At 43.5% G+C, this 14,350-nt stretch overlaps 1 protein-coding gene across 3 annotated transcripts; it reads left to right on the top strand.

The window, feature by feature from the left end:
• Window positions 1-1,300: 1,300 nt before the first annotated feature.
• ZBTB24 (zinc finger and BTB domain containing 24) lies at window positions 1,301-12,375 on the top strand. 3 transcript variants are annotated; one of them, XM_082755782.1, is made up of 7 exons: window positions 1,301-1,330; window positions 2,933-3,932; window positions 4,355-4,522; window positions 4,687-4,770; window positions 5,430-5,513; window positions 7,832-7,913; window positions 8,808-12,375. In XM_082755782.1, exons 2-7 carry the CDS (start codon window positions 2,960-2,962, stop codon window positions 9,616-9,618), a joined length of 2,202 nt encoding a protein of 733 aa, XP_082611908.1. In that variant the 5' UTR covers window positions 1,301-1,330; window positions 2,933-2,959; the 3' UTR covers window positions 9,619-12,375. The 3 variants fall into 3 exon arrangements, 2 of the variants coding, with proteins under 2 accessions (XP_082611908.1, XP_082611907.1); XM_082755781.1 differs by lacking the exon at window positions 1,301-1,330 and adding an exon at window positions 1,634-2,050; XR_014317101.1 differs by lacking the exons at window positions 1,301-1,330; window positions 8,808-12,375 and adding an exon at window positions 1,634-2,050 and having other exon boundaries at window positions 5,351-5,513; window positions 7,832-7,895.
• The last annotated feature ends 1,975 nt before the right edge of the window (window positions 12,376-14,350 follow it).

The raw sequence follows: 14,350 nt of genomic DNA, 5'->3' as shown, positions 1-14,350 counted from the left end.
AATCTATGATCTGACCATCTTACCTTTCCACAACAAAGATAATTCAAAATTTAAACTAGGTGTTCATACTCTACCCACAAAATTATGATAAAGTAATATCTCATGGAGCTAGCAGTGGTAAGGACTATGTCTGCACCGAGGAAACTTGTTCAAACTTCATCTCCTGCGCTCATATGGGCTATTTTGTAGAACTTTTTTTTCTTTCTCCACTCCAAGACAACAGTTGCAGCTAATAATCTTTAACAGTCTGCAATCAGGCTACAACAGTGCCTGATTTCTGCAGCCTGATTTGCAGCTCTGCTGTGGCTTTGGTCTGGTTTCCAGTATGTACATGTATTACCAGAGATTTCTGAAGCAACACCAACACTTCAGCGCACCAGTTTTGCCTTTTACAAGCCAACCTGTTTGCTGGGTGATCTTTACCTTGCCTTTTGTTATTTGGAGGTTTTGCTTACCCTGTTGGATAAGGGCAACCTTTATTATCTGTCTGCTATTCTTCACATCTAGCATTATATCAATAATAATTGGCATGATAATAATAAAGGGCAGCTTCCAGTGCCCTTCACAATTTTCTTGGGCTAACAGACATTTTTGCTGGAGTAGCTTCCTTACGGAAGACCACTGAACAGCATAGGCACTATGAGCCCCTGTCTAAACATACAGTTCTTAAACCAGCAAAGCTGGTTTTGTACTGCAGATTTTTTCATCCATGAAGACTGTTTTTATTCTATTGTTAGCACAGCTTTGCTAATGTAACCATGTCCATTCTAGGAATGCTTTGCTCGTGTGTTGTATCATTAAATCATTGTTAGTGCTGGATGATGACCTGTAAGGGTTATGTAAGTGCACAGAACTCTCCTCGTGCACAGTTTGACCACAGGAATCCAGGACAACAGGTTGTCTTCTTCTAAACTCCTTCCGACTTTAAGACGTAGCGTTCTAGCGCACTGGAAAACCACCTTTGCAAATGTTTATTGTTGTCTCTGGAGAACAGCAGCTGGCTGCTGTTGGTCACACAGGCGGCGCTTTGTTCCCGCAGCGCACAACCCTCGCGGCTCGGCGCAGGGCCGCCGGGCGTACCGGCAGAGGCTGGCGGAGCTGCGGGAGCACTGCGAGCTCGTCCCCTACCTGGGCCGGGCGATGCCGAGCGACTACACCGAGCCCCACCGCCGGCCCCCGGGCTTCGACCTCAAGCTGCGGACCTTCTTCTCCCTCAAGGACGCCCGCCCCGCCTTCCCCTAGCCCGGAGCCGGCGGGGGAGGAGGGAGGGAGGGAGGAAGGAGGAGGAGGAGGAGCGGCCGCCATCTCGCGTCACGGCGGCGGCGGAGCGGTGAGTGCCCGGCCCGGGCCCCCTGCACCCCGGCCCCGCTCCGCCGCCCGACCCCGGGGGGTGCGGGGTGGGCGTCGCTGGGGCTGTGCCCCCCGAGGGGTGAGGATGTGGCTTAGGGGCGGGCAGAAGCCGCAGAACCGGCGCAGCCCGCTGTGGGAGGCGGGTGTGTGGTGTAGGGACGGCCGCAGGCCGCGGTGGTGCGTCGGGAGTGCCTGAAGTACGGAGCAGATCGGGAGGCACGTTTTAGGGGGCCCCAGGAACATCAGGCCCGCATGCCCCTGAAGTTGGGGCTCCCAGGTCAGCGTGGCTCTGCTGCGCTTGGTCAAGCAGCTGCTCCTCTCCTTGGTAACCGAGGACACACAAGAACAGCACAGAACAGCACCAGGCTGGACATAAGGAAAAAATCTTTTACCGTGAGGGTGATCAAATGCTGGAACCGGCTTCCTGGAGAGGTGGTCGATGTCCTGAGCCTGTCAGTGTTCAGCTGGCATTTGGACAGCACCCTCAGTAGTACACTCTAACTTTTGTGTACCTTGACGTGGCCAGGCACTTGAACTCGATTGCCTTTGCAGGTCCCTTCATATCGAACTGTTCTAGCTTGGCTCTAGCATGGGCTGTTTGGTGGCTGAATGGGCCTAAAGAATCACTTGTTGGCCACCTCAGTAGCACTCTGATATCACCTGTATGTAACGCATGTTGTTTCTTACAGCATTCCTTCAGGTAATCATAATTGTTGCCTTCACTGATTGCTACACTTTAATATGTATTTGTATTTAATATGTCGGTTTTATAAGTTAGGATGGCAGGTAGCTAACCTGTCTCACATTTGGCTCAGCTGGTCCATGTGAAATGACCATTTTTGGCACATCTTCCGTGCTATTTTCATTTGATAGATTCTTCGGAATTGCTGGATTATTATTTTTTGTCTATATTTATAATTGAAAATGTGTAGCAAGCCAAACTGATGCTTAATACTTAGAATACTCAGCCCTATTTTAGACACAGTTCTTAGAAAAATCTGCTGGCTTTATGCCTTTATTGCGGACATAGCCTGAAGCCTCACAGGTATGTGTGCTGAAGGAGAAATTTTTGGAAGGACATGGAGTCTGGCCAGGCTGAAGCAAATCAAGTTTTATCATTGTTTACAGGATCTGATAGCCTGAATAGTCTGAACTGGGGCATCTGTAGTGATGAAGCTGCAGTTGTCATTTTTTTTTTGGTTTGTTTGTTTGTTTCTGTTTAGGAGCAGCAAACAAAGAGAGCTTTTTGTTCAATTGTTTGAGTTCTGAAAGAGGAGTTTTCAGAAGGGGCAGCCATGTTTTTAGATGCTGTACAGTTCACAGTACATTAGAGCTAAACAAAATAACTGGCAGTAATTCTGATCTCAGAAGAAACTGTCTGTAGCCATTTCTTAGGATTTTAAAATGCTTTCTGAAGAAAAAAAAAAACTGTCAGCATTAGAATTGACTTTATAAAAAACAATTCAGAGGTTTCAGAAGTGCTTTAGAAATTGTTGCTCTGTTGACTAGTAAACAAAACAATACTTTATGTCTTTATATGCTGACTTCCAAGATGTGTTTTAAACTTCCTCTATTCTTGTAGGTGCCTCCTTTCATATTTGCAATAAAAATGGCAGAGACGGCTCCTGACCCTTCTGAGAAACTGGTTGTCATCCACTCGAAAACTCACAAAGATACCATTCTAGCTAACTTTGAAGAACAAAGGAAAAAAGATTTTCTGTGTGACATTACTCTAATAGTGGAGAATGTGCAATTCAGAGCCCATAAAGCTCTGCTCGCTGCCAGCAGTGAGTACTTTTCAATGATGTTTGTAGATGAGGGCGAAATAGGGCAGTCAATTTACATGCTGGAGGGAATGGTTGCCGACACCTTTGGAGCACTGCTAGAATTTATCTACACGGGTTACCTCCACGCCAGTGAAAAAAACACAGAACAAATTCTAGCTACTGCACAGCTCCTGAAAGTGAACGACTTGGTGTGTGCCTACACCGACTACCAGGCCAGCCGCAGCCCAAGTAGCGCGCTGCCGGCGCCGTCTAACAGCAGCACCTCCATAGCCCTTATTGCAAGTGACAAGAAAACCGAGGAGCCGCCAAAGCGAAAACGAGGGCGACCGAGGAAAGTCAAGACGGTCCAGGAAGAAAAATCAGCAGCAAATTCTCCTGAAGATGTGCAGCTGAGAGAGAACAACTCCATGCAGAATAAGCAAAATTCTATGAAAAAAGACGTGGCACTGGAAGAAACTGTTGTCAGTGAACAGGATCCAGCAAGGAAAGATGCAGAAGAAGCGGAACCTGCTTGTGGCTCAGAAGCTGCTGTTAATATGTCAGCTGAGAAGGATGAGAATTATGATCCCAAATCTGAGGGGATGCAGAGCACTCAGAGCCGTTACAGCAAACGTAGAATAAGGAGGTCAATCAAACTAAAAGATTATAAGTTGCTTGGTGAAGAGGATGAAAAAGGACTGGCAAAGAGAACTGATGGAAAAAGAAAACGTACAGGTTCTGAAGCTCGCTGTAAAGACTGTGGCAAAGTATTTAAATATAATCACTTTCTAGCCATTCATCAGAGAAGTCATACAGGTAGGCCTTAAGAGACTGCTTCTTTGAGTGTAGGATTTAGTGACTTGCTGCTAAATGCAAGCCTCTTGTTTAAATATGGGCTGTTGTCCATAGCAAGAGCTGCCCAAAACAGTACACTCATCCTAATTATTATGGTGCGATTCTGAGGCTGTTTGCTGTTTTCTTATCAGGAGATCTCTTAGCCTTTATGTCTTACCTTAATTGCAGTTTAGTTAATCATTTCTCTGTTAAAACACTGAATTATGTGGCAAGACTTAAGTATTTTTACTGCTGCATGAGGCCTGCCTCTTTCTTTTAATTCTCCTTATCACTATCTAAAAGTCATTTGGTAGATACTAGATTGCAGTGATCCCACTGTCGGCTTGGAATATCTAGTGAGAAATACCAGCTCTGTGCTTCCTAATGTCATCGTCTGCTTTCAGGGGAGCGCCCTTTTAAGTGCAGCGAATGTGGCAAAGGCTTTTCCCAGAAGCACTCCCTTCAGGTCCACGAGCGGATGCACACTGGAGAGCGGCCGTACACGTGCACTGTCTGCAGCAAGGCTCTCACAACAAAGCATTCTCTTCTGGAGCACATGAGCCTACATACAGGTAAATATTACAAGGCAAAGGTAACCTCCCTCCCCCCAGAAATGCGCCTGTATGGGCAAAATAAGTGTTTCTGCTCTTTCTCGTATGTGCTGACTTTTTTTTTTTCCTGTTCGTATACTTACTTTAGATGCAGCTTGCATTTTAATAAGTGATTTTCTTTACAGGGCAAAAGGCTTTCACATGCGATCAGTGTGGGAAGTACTTCAGCCAAAAGAGACAGCTGAAGAGCCATTACCGAGTGCACACAGGTATCACAAGTTGGGGTTGAAGAGCTGGCTGACAATCCATGCTCATTTGTCCTCACAAAGATTGACTAAGGCTGAGTATTCTCTTGCAACAATGTATTTAGGCTCAAAAGACTGAATAGTGTGCAATAAGTGGAATGTTTAAAAAGATAGTTAATTGAAGAGGACCCTTCTGATGTTTGAAAATTAACTGTGCTGTATTAGCCATAAAATTTCATTCGTTTTAGCTCTGCTGTCCACGTTACATAAAAGCTAGGAGTTTTATAAACACTTGTGCGCTGCGTGTTGCCTTGTAGTTTCGCATTACTTTGGATTAGTAATGGCAGACAAGCTTTAAGAAGTGTTTTACAGTTTTGTTTTAGAAAGATGAAGGTAAAATTACATACGCAGGAAGTGGTGGAAAAATTCAGATTTTGCAAAAGTTCAAGAGAAAGTAAGCTTGAGGGGGAGCAGGTGTCAGGCCTGAGAATAAACAGAGTCAGAGGGGTGTGTCATCCTGCTAGTTTTCATGACGAGGTAGGGAGAAGGCAGTGAATCACCTTGTGTTTTATCTCTATATTATATCAAAGTGGTTATTTTACAGGAAAGTGCTTTAACAAAGATCACTGAAGAGATACAGGGGATCACTTATGCACTGACACTTTTTTTGTTGTTGCGACAAGGCCGTTCATTGCCGGAATGTAACCAGTGTCATCGCAAATTCATGGATGCAGCTCAGTTAAAGAAACATCTAAGAACACACACAGGTAATATCCTCTGCTAGTTTTAAAATTTTAATTGTTTTTTTTCTTTTTTCTTGAAATAACACAGACAAAACAATACATTGCGCAAAGGACGCTCATTTCTTTGGGATGGGGTTTGTCTGTGCTTACACATAATGGTGCCTGTGTTTCTGATTAGGAGATACGCTATTGAGATTGCATAATGAGCACAAAACAGGACATACTACAACAGTGCAGAAGCAGCACCTACTACAAGAAAAGCTTTTTTTCTTTCTTTCTTTTTTTTTCCCCTAAGGAAGCCATCTGCAGAAGGTGCTGGTTAGCTCTTCTGTGGTAAAATCTTACACTGGGAATTAAGTTCATCTGGAGAGCCACATCCAGCATTTATTGGGCTTGAAATTAGCTATGTAGGAACAGAAAATGTACGTCCTAAAAGTGTCAGTGGGAGATGGATGCTTATGGAAAATGTTGCTGACCGTAAAAATAATTATTTCAGTTTATCTTTTTATTATGCTGTAGTAAACCAGGTGCTGGCAGGAGATTGGCTGGAAGGGATGGTGCAATGCAAGTGACATCAGAAGGTGTTTTAAAAGAGATTTAGGGGGTGAGGTGATACTTGAATGGCCAGACAACAGGAATAAAAAAAAGTTGATCTCTCATGATGACAAAGCATAAGCTTCTTAAAATACTTTTCTTTAAAGAAGTTCATAAGATGAGATGTAAATATTTTCTTTTAAAATTGCTCTAAGCGTTGGCAATTGTCCCCAGAATTGAATTATATATGATTATATCACGTGTGGTTGTAGTAGTGTGCACAAGATCAAGTTGTGAATTTTAACTCATGTCCTTCTCAGTGAAAATAAGAGCTTTAAATTCCTTAGGACATGATGAAGTCAGAATTTGATCTTTTGGGAGTTTTTGGTGTATCAGGGATAGTGTTAACTTGTGATACTTTTAAATGTTGCCTTTTTATTGAGGACAATGTAGCATGTGTTTACACACAACATTTTTGTATCTGAAGCCGATACAGCTCTGTAAATGTAGCAGGAGATGAGCGTGATGGTGGGAAATGAGGAGAGGGGGCACAGTAGCCATGTAAGTTGCAAAAATAGATGAACTGAGTTCTAGTAGAAACTGATCTGCAGTAGGTAGTGCTTCTGGAAAAGACAGGCTGGACACCAGTATTGTCAGTGCAACGGATCTGTCCCATCTCAAAAACAAGAATTAAAATCACGAGGAGTTTGGGGGAAGAGTGTTAACATTGATTTGACTGTTAGGCTTTGGCAGCAGTTCTGTAGCACTGGATGTCATAAGAACACAGTCCCCTTAAGTTGCTCCTGTTTTTCCAGTGCGGTCTGGGACCAGGTGACCTCAGATGTCCCTTCCAACAAACATTTCTTCTCAAACTTCACCCCAGCCCTCTGAAGCAGAATGAAAGCTGAAAAGCTTTGCAGGTGTACACTAAATGTGAAGCTTCCTTGGAAAGCGGCTGCAGCCCTGTGCTGAGTTTCAATATGCTTGGGTGGTGTGAATTACCGCTGTGGTGATCCAGATTCTCCTGCCTAGTGTCTTAAAGTCGTCAAATGCAGAGAAAATCTGTGGTGTGAGTTAAGCATTCGTTTTGCTGGGTGGTATCTGTTTCTTGTGAACCTTTCTGCTATTCAGTTCATTCATTCTGCTTCTACTCAATTAGACGCAAGAATTAAAATTACAGTAAAAAGCAAACAACAACAAAAAAATATTCAACCCACCATAAGTTATTTTTTTTTTTTCTCTGATTGGTGTTAGAATCATAGAATAGTTTGGGTTGGAAGGGATCATCTGGTTCCAACCCCCATGCCGTGAGCAGAGACATGGGATGTGTTCCCAGGGTATTGTGGGCGTAGGATGGAGTCTTAGAGGTCAGCAGGCTTGTTAAGGTGATGGATTCACTTCTCAGGTTTGGAAATAGGGGCTTACTCATCTGCTTGGTGTGCTGCACGTGAGCCTGGCATTCATGTCTGGAAGTTCAGGGTCAGCCTTTCTCAAACTTGCCTGTTCCATGTGGATTGAGCTCAAGACACCTCCATCTGTCTTAGGCATGATTTTTGTTGCTCTAAGGGCTTGGATCACCTAGTTCTCTGTCTTCAAAGAGGAGACATGTCAGAGACGTACCTTCAAAATTCTACACCCTCATTTAAAGCATGAGCTTGTTCCGTTTCAGTTAACCATCCTGACCCATGGCAGAAGCACAACCATTTGCCTTTTCATGCTTAAGAACAATGTGCAGTAAAGTGTCACATTTTTAAATAAATTCATGGGAAGCGCGACCTGAAAAACGATGTCAAATTTCTTTTTGATAGGTGAGAAGCCCTTCACTTGTGAAATTTGTGGCAAATCTTTCACAGCTAAAAGTTCTCTTCAGACTCACATTAGAATTCACAGGTAAAGTGTGTCTAATTTTCATCGCATTCTTTAAAACTGTAATTTCTCATCTGCTGCCTGTATCCAGTGCCTGTTTGATTACAGATGGTCAAGGTTTGTTTGCGTTTGGGATGGACGATTGAGGGCTGACAGTTTTGTTTAATTTATTTAAAGAAATAATTAGTAGTGGAACGTATTGCACAGTTAAATATTAGTTTGCCAAGATACTGAAGATTCTTCTTCTCTACATTGTGTCTGTTTAATGACGATGTACTTCGGTATTATTTATGAAAAATATTTCCTGTGAATTTTTGTTTGACAGCAAAACAGCAGCCATGGTGTAACAAGGTTATTAGAGCACTTTCCTGTTTTCCTGTAGTCTATCATGTCTTTTTAATAGCATTCCTTAGCTTTTATCGATGTGAATATTGCATAAAGGCACGTCAGATTTGAAATCACTTGAGGACTGTTTTGTGCCTTAAAAGAAAATATCTCCAGTATAATTTCTTGACCTTTTGAGACAGGCAGCAAGGCAGGATTTAGAGACTCGTTTAGTTAGAGAGCCCATACTATTAATAAACATCCTGAGAACAGTCGGTGCTTACGATCCTGTAAGTTGTTGCATTCTTAATCAAGATCTAGCAGCACAGAGCTTGTACCTCTGGTATCATGACAGGAGGGAAATTGTGTTGTCTCTGTAGCTCTTGAGCAGATATAGACTAATGTAGGTGTTGTACAGCGTGTGAAGTTGTATACAAATTAGGAAGTCAAACAGAACATTTTTTAATGTTGAATATTCTTAAGTGTTTATGATGCAGCAAAAGAAAATTGTTTTGATTTTTTATTCTATATTGTTGTCAAAAGCAGTGCTTTTAAAGTGAATATTTTCATGAGATCAAATCTATTCTTTTACAGAGGAGAAAAGCCATATTCTTGTGGGATATGTGGAAAATCCTTCTCTGATTCCAGTGCTAAGAGGAGACACTGCATCTTACACACTGGCAAAAAGCCTTTTTCTTGCCCGGAATGCAGTTTGCAGTTTGCTCGACTGGACAACCTGAAGTCTCATTTGAAAATTCATAGCAAGGAAAAGCAGTTTCAAGAAGCCAGCGCTGCTCCCAGCAGCACCACGAATTCGGAAGGCAGAAACATTCTTCAGCTGCAGCAGTATCAACTTGCCACCTCTGGAGGGCAGGAAATTCAACTGCTGGTTACAGACGCGGTGCATAACATAAACTTCATGCCTGGTCACAGTCAAGGCATTAGCATCGTCACTGCAGAAAATGCCCCAAATATGACAACGGGGCAGGCTGCTAACCTCACGCTGCTTGCTCAGCCGCCACAGCAGTTGCAAAACTTGTTGCTTTCAGCTCAGCAGGAGCAAGCGGAGCAAATCCAAAGCATCAATATGATGGCAAATCAAATAGAGGCTGCCCAGCCCGAACAAATGCATGTCATCACTCTTTCCAAGGAAGCACTAGAACATCTCCACGCTCATCAAGGGCAAAATGAACACATCCACTTAGCAGGATCTTCCCATCCAGCTCAGCACATGCAGCTGACTCAGGAATCAAGTCAACGGTCGCACTCCAGCCAAGATACAGTTCCTTCCCATCAAATTAGTGGAGAACAGAATCAAAACGTACAGGTTTCTGAATCCCATCAGCAGCCTCTGTCAGTAAATGAGTCAGCTCATGAGCATCCTATTCAAGGGCAACCTTTCTGAAAATGCTTATTTGTCATCAGAGGGCTAGGCTACAGCGTGCGTCTCAGCCAAGCAGTGATTACACGCATCGCACTTTCTTTTCTGCAGCATAATCTATCTGAAGATGCATTTCTTGGTGATTTTCCATGGGTGACTTTCAGTTTTCTTAATAATATTTATTTTAGACATTTTAATTATCGCCAGTTGGTATTTCTCTAGTCCATACCTCACAAGCGATTCGTGCTTTTTTTGTGTGTGCCTCTTACACATCCATGCCTACTGAGCAGGTACTTGCCCTGCAATTTGCATTTCCACGTGACTTTCCAGGGAAGTGTGCCTTGCTGGTGGAAGAACAGTGTTGATCTCTCTGCTGACCTGAAAGTACAGCTTCTCTGATGGATTTCACATTACCTGAACTACTGTCAAGCTTCAGATAACCGGTACTTTTTGCAAAGATCATGCCATATGTCTTACGTCTAATGAGCTTTCTCTCTGCGGGTTAAAGAATCACTTCCTGTGTGACCATTCCCTTAAGTGCATTTTGATTTATTGAATACCAAATTGGTTTGGGTTGGGTTGAAATTATTGCAGCCTTTGCCTGGCTCCAGATTGCCCCTTCCATTACTGTATGCTTTAAGAGTTTTGCTCCTCAGAAATGCTTCAGCCATTGCACTTGAACAGTGGCAGTGGGATGCGGTGGTTACACTGGACAACTGAAAAGCCCGAGTTGTGTTCATTCCGCCACTCGCCCGCTGTGTGACAGTGAGCAAGGCAGTTGACCTCCGTGCCTTAGTTTCCTAATGTAGTAAGCGTGGATAACGTTCACACGCTCTGCCAAGCACTTTGAAGAGCTCTTGATGTTGGAGGCACTGTCTGTTAAGTGCAAAATTCTCTTCCTGACAGGCCTCGGTCTAAGCTTAGGAGCCAGTTTATATTTAAAGTGTTATTTTTTCTACTTTTGAGAGCAGAATGTAATGTTACTTTTAATATATGTTAAAGCCAGAAATGGTTTTTGTGGGAACTTGAACAATGAATCTCTCCAGAGCATAACGAGCTATATAAAGGGGGCATATTGCGTTAAAGCTGTACAGATATTTTTGTTGTCTAGATTAGATGTGTACAGATTGTTTTCAGTGACTGACTGCTAACAAAAAGATTTGTCAACCTAATAAAATGGTGTGCCGGAGTATACGCTTTGCATCTTCAAGTTCAGCTACTGGTAACGTCTCATGTAGTGTACAGGTGTGTTAAAATCCAGATAAAATGGTACTAAAAGCAACGTACTCAAACATCACATCCATTTAAAAAAGTCCTTCTTGTGATTTACATTGGTATTCTGTGTTTTAACAGATTAAAAGTGTAAAAAAAAAAAAAAAATAAGGCATCAGCAGGTGAATTTGGAAACAAAACAAAATCTTTGATGCTTGGCTTATGTGACTGACCAGAGGGAGTCACTGGCATAAAAAAGCAGTTCGTGAATGGTACAACAGTGTAAGGTGGAAGGGACTTCCAGAAGCCAGCCGGTCCATCATCTTGCTCAGTTTGACTGTTTCCAAGGATGGAGATCCACAGCCCCTTTGGGCGACCAGTTCTGGTGTTTGACCGTACCTGTAGTGACAAAATGTTTCCTGTATTTCATGGCAATTCCCCAAATTCCAGTCTGTGTCTGCCGCCTCTCATCCCGCCGCTACACCTCTGAGGAGTGTCTGGCTCTGCCTTTGCGCCCTCCCATGAGGCAGTTGAAGACAGCTCCTCCCAGAGCCTTCTCCTCAGGGCTGAGCAAACCCAGTTTCGTCACCTCCAGCTCTTTAATCACCTTGGCAGTCTTCTGCTGTGCTCAGCCCAGTGTGTCAGTGTCTTCTGAGGAGCCCAAATTCTGGTTGATTGATGTTCCTTATCTAAGTATTAGGCAGGCTCCTGACTCTGTGCTGCTGGACTTTGGGTAAGCATCTCAATTTTTTCCACGGACTAGGTCAGGTTTTATACAGACTGATCATAAGGAGGGTAGGCAGTGGGAGTGGATCAATACAAAGAACCAAATCCCACAGCAGAACACTAGTCAGGCTTTTCACCTTCTGATTTTTTCCCTCTCAGAACAATACAATTTATGCTTCCTGCCACTGAGGAGGAGCAGCATGTTCTGCAGCTGTACTTCAAAAGCTTGAAGTCTTGGTGCTGTGAGAACATACAAAAAAATGCAGTGAAGCTGCTTGTAAGAGCTACAGAAATCTTTCTGGATTGTATGCATTTAAGATAAATATTCCAGTGGTTTCATACCAACAACTTCTATCTATAATGAAGGTAAACTACAACACTGAAATGTGCAACTCTGCCGTTTACTGACATAACTCCTGGAATGTTTAGAAGCTGATTACAAGCTAAATTCCAAGCCATCAGTAAAATAATTGTCATACACTTTCTACTGTTGTTTTTTTTTTATTATTATTATTATTTTATTTGTGCTTTAAATTGTTCACTGTGAAGCTCCCCTTGAAAACCACGTTTGAGCTGCAGTCACACAGGCATGGCTGGATGCTCTCTTTCCCTATAATTAAAAAGGAAGTTGTGCTTTTGGAATTTCCTTACACTCTTCTTCTACCAAATTACCCAACAAGCAGTGAAGAAACTTGCTTCTGTGGATAGCACAGCAGTGACTAATCTTGCACCCTGCATTGCTTAAGCTGTCAGCACACGTTTTAGCTTGCAGTTGGAAAATTAAAAGCTCGCGTGGTTTCTCGCACCACAAATGTTGCATTTTGACACCATTTACTTCCTTTGTAGTGAATACATTTATATTAAAGATGAAAATCAATCTCTGTTCCGTGTGTGCATTTCTAAGGCTGCAACTGAAGCCTAAAATTGCTTTGAGTTTTAAAGGAAACCCCTGCAGCTTTGCTTGTCAGTCCAGCTGTCACCAAGAACTATTTAGCAAAAAATGCGTGCCCCTGAAACTGTGCTTCAAAGCAGCTCTCTAAATATCTTTCCTCCCTAGCCAATAAACACCTCAGCTTCTCACCTCCTCACACAAGATAATCTTAGCAAATTCACCTCATTGCTTACTGTGTTAAAATGAGATTAGGATTTTGGATGTAAATGTAGGAAAATAAGTAGACTATTGAAAGACCCCTTTTTGTGAGCGATTAACACATTTGTATGTTTATGCCACTCCGTTTGTAAGCTGCTCAGTGTGTGTGACCCCTAAATTAATTTCACTATTCTTCCAAATGCAAGTTAATGAAATACCAGCTTTTTTTCTGGAAGATTTTGGCTGATTGTCCAAGTGAAAGTTTAAACAAACTCTTATGGGGTAGAGCAAACACGTTGTGCTGAAGTATGTACTTGGCTATTGTGTGCGTGCTTACGCTGCTTGCCACTGATATCCATGGTTTAGCTGTAAATAACATTCGACCTCAGCAATCTGAAGCTTACAGCGCATGCAGGTCTGCGTCTAGAAGCCGGGACGCTGTCGCTGTGGATCAGATGTATTTTTTACACTTGTTTTATGCTCCCTGCCATGCTCAGGGGCACCACCAGGGGTATTACAGTGACTGCCTCTTGGTGTCTCAGGGCAGGAGGCGGTGACCACCTCCTCGTGAACTCCTGCAACCTGAATGTTTGTTCACACAGTTCAGGATGCTGAGCCTGGCATTGACAACCTTGCCAGTTGTTCAAGGAAGAGATTGTTTTGTGTCCGTGAGTGAAATGATTGTTTCAGTCTCTGAACTAGTGAGGCATCGTGATCAGGCCACAGATGGTATTTGCTATTAACCTATTGTGCTGCTGTTGTCTTGTGTGTTGGTTTTTTGTTTCTCTAAATCTTTCCCTGCTTCAATGAAGGGTAATATGGGATTCGTGCCTAATCCCGTACCGATGCCCAGGTGAGTGCTTTCTGTCTCCCCGTGGCAGGCAGACCTAGTGGGAAGTGCCCAGAAGCAGGGGAAGCAGATGCTGAGGGGAGCAGCCAGGAGGAGACCAGCTTGCAGACCAGGCGTGCCACAGAGTCTGGGCTGTCATCGTGGTGCCTCCTGCGTGTGCGCATCTGCCTGTGGCCAGCAGTCCTGCTCTGGAGGCTTTTCCCAATTCCGCTTTTTCCCAGTTCCTCTTAAAGAGTGGAGAGGGAACTGGTGATACCGTGCTTCCCAGAGCTATGGTTTCAGAACCTCTTGTATCTGTTCTTCATAAGATTAAAGATGCTGCTTCTCACAGACCTGCAGTTCTCTGAGCTACCAGAGACCCTGTATGCTTCATCCCTTTTCAGATCTTCCATATAGATGGTGAACAACGAATGGTTTTGGACAATAGATGGACCACCGTTCATCTCTGGCCCAAGCAGTTCTTCCCCATGGAAAAACACCTGCAGGCATATTCTAGGTGATCCAGCATCTCACTGTAGTACACTTACTGCTCTTTTCTGGCTAATGTTTTAACCCTACCTAATGGAAAGTATCTTCGGAATAGATGGAATAGCAACTCCCTGGTGTGTCCTGCAGGATTTTCTATCATCCACGGTTGTAGCCTGGTGTCTGTGCATCCCCAAAGGGGACCAGCTCCCAGAAGTGTTCAGGGGTCTTTCCCGCAGAAGTCAGTTGGAGAATTTCAGGTTGTGGACAGACCATTAGCGAGTATATCATCATCTTCACAATCACATTTCCTCCTTGGGTGTGCTTTAAATTTTTTAATGAAGTGATGTCAGCTCCTGCCTTCCACCTGGAAGACACAGCTTCCTTAGAGGTCTGCCTTGTTTCCTCAGCCG

Source organism: Aythya marila, assembly GCF_965140915.1.
Source record: "Aythya marila genome assembly, chromosome: 3".
Taxonomy (NCBI): Eukaryota; Metazoa; Chordata; class Aves; order Anseriformes; family Anatidae; genus Aythya; species Aythya marila.
This window is presented reverse-complemented; position numbering and strand designations above follow the sequence as displayed.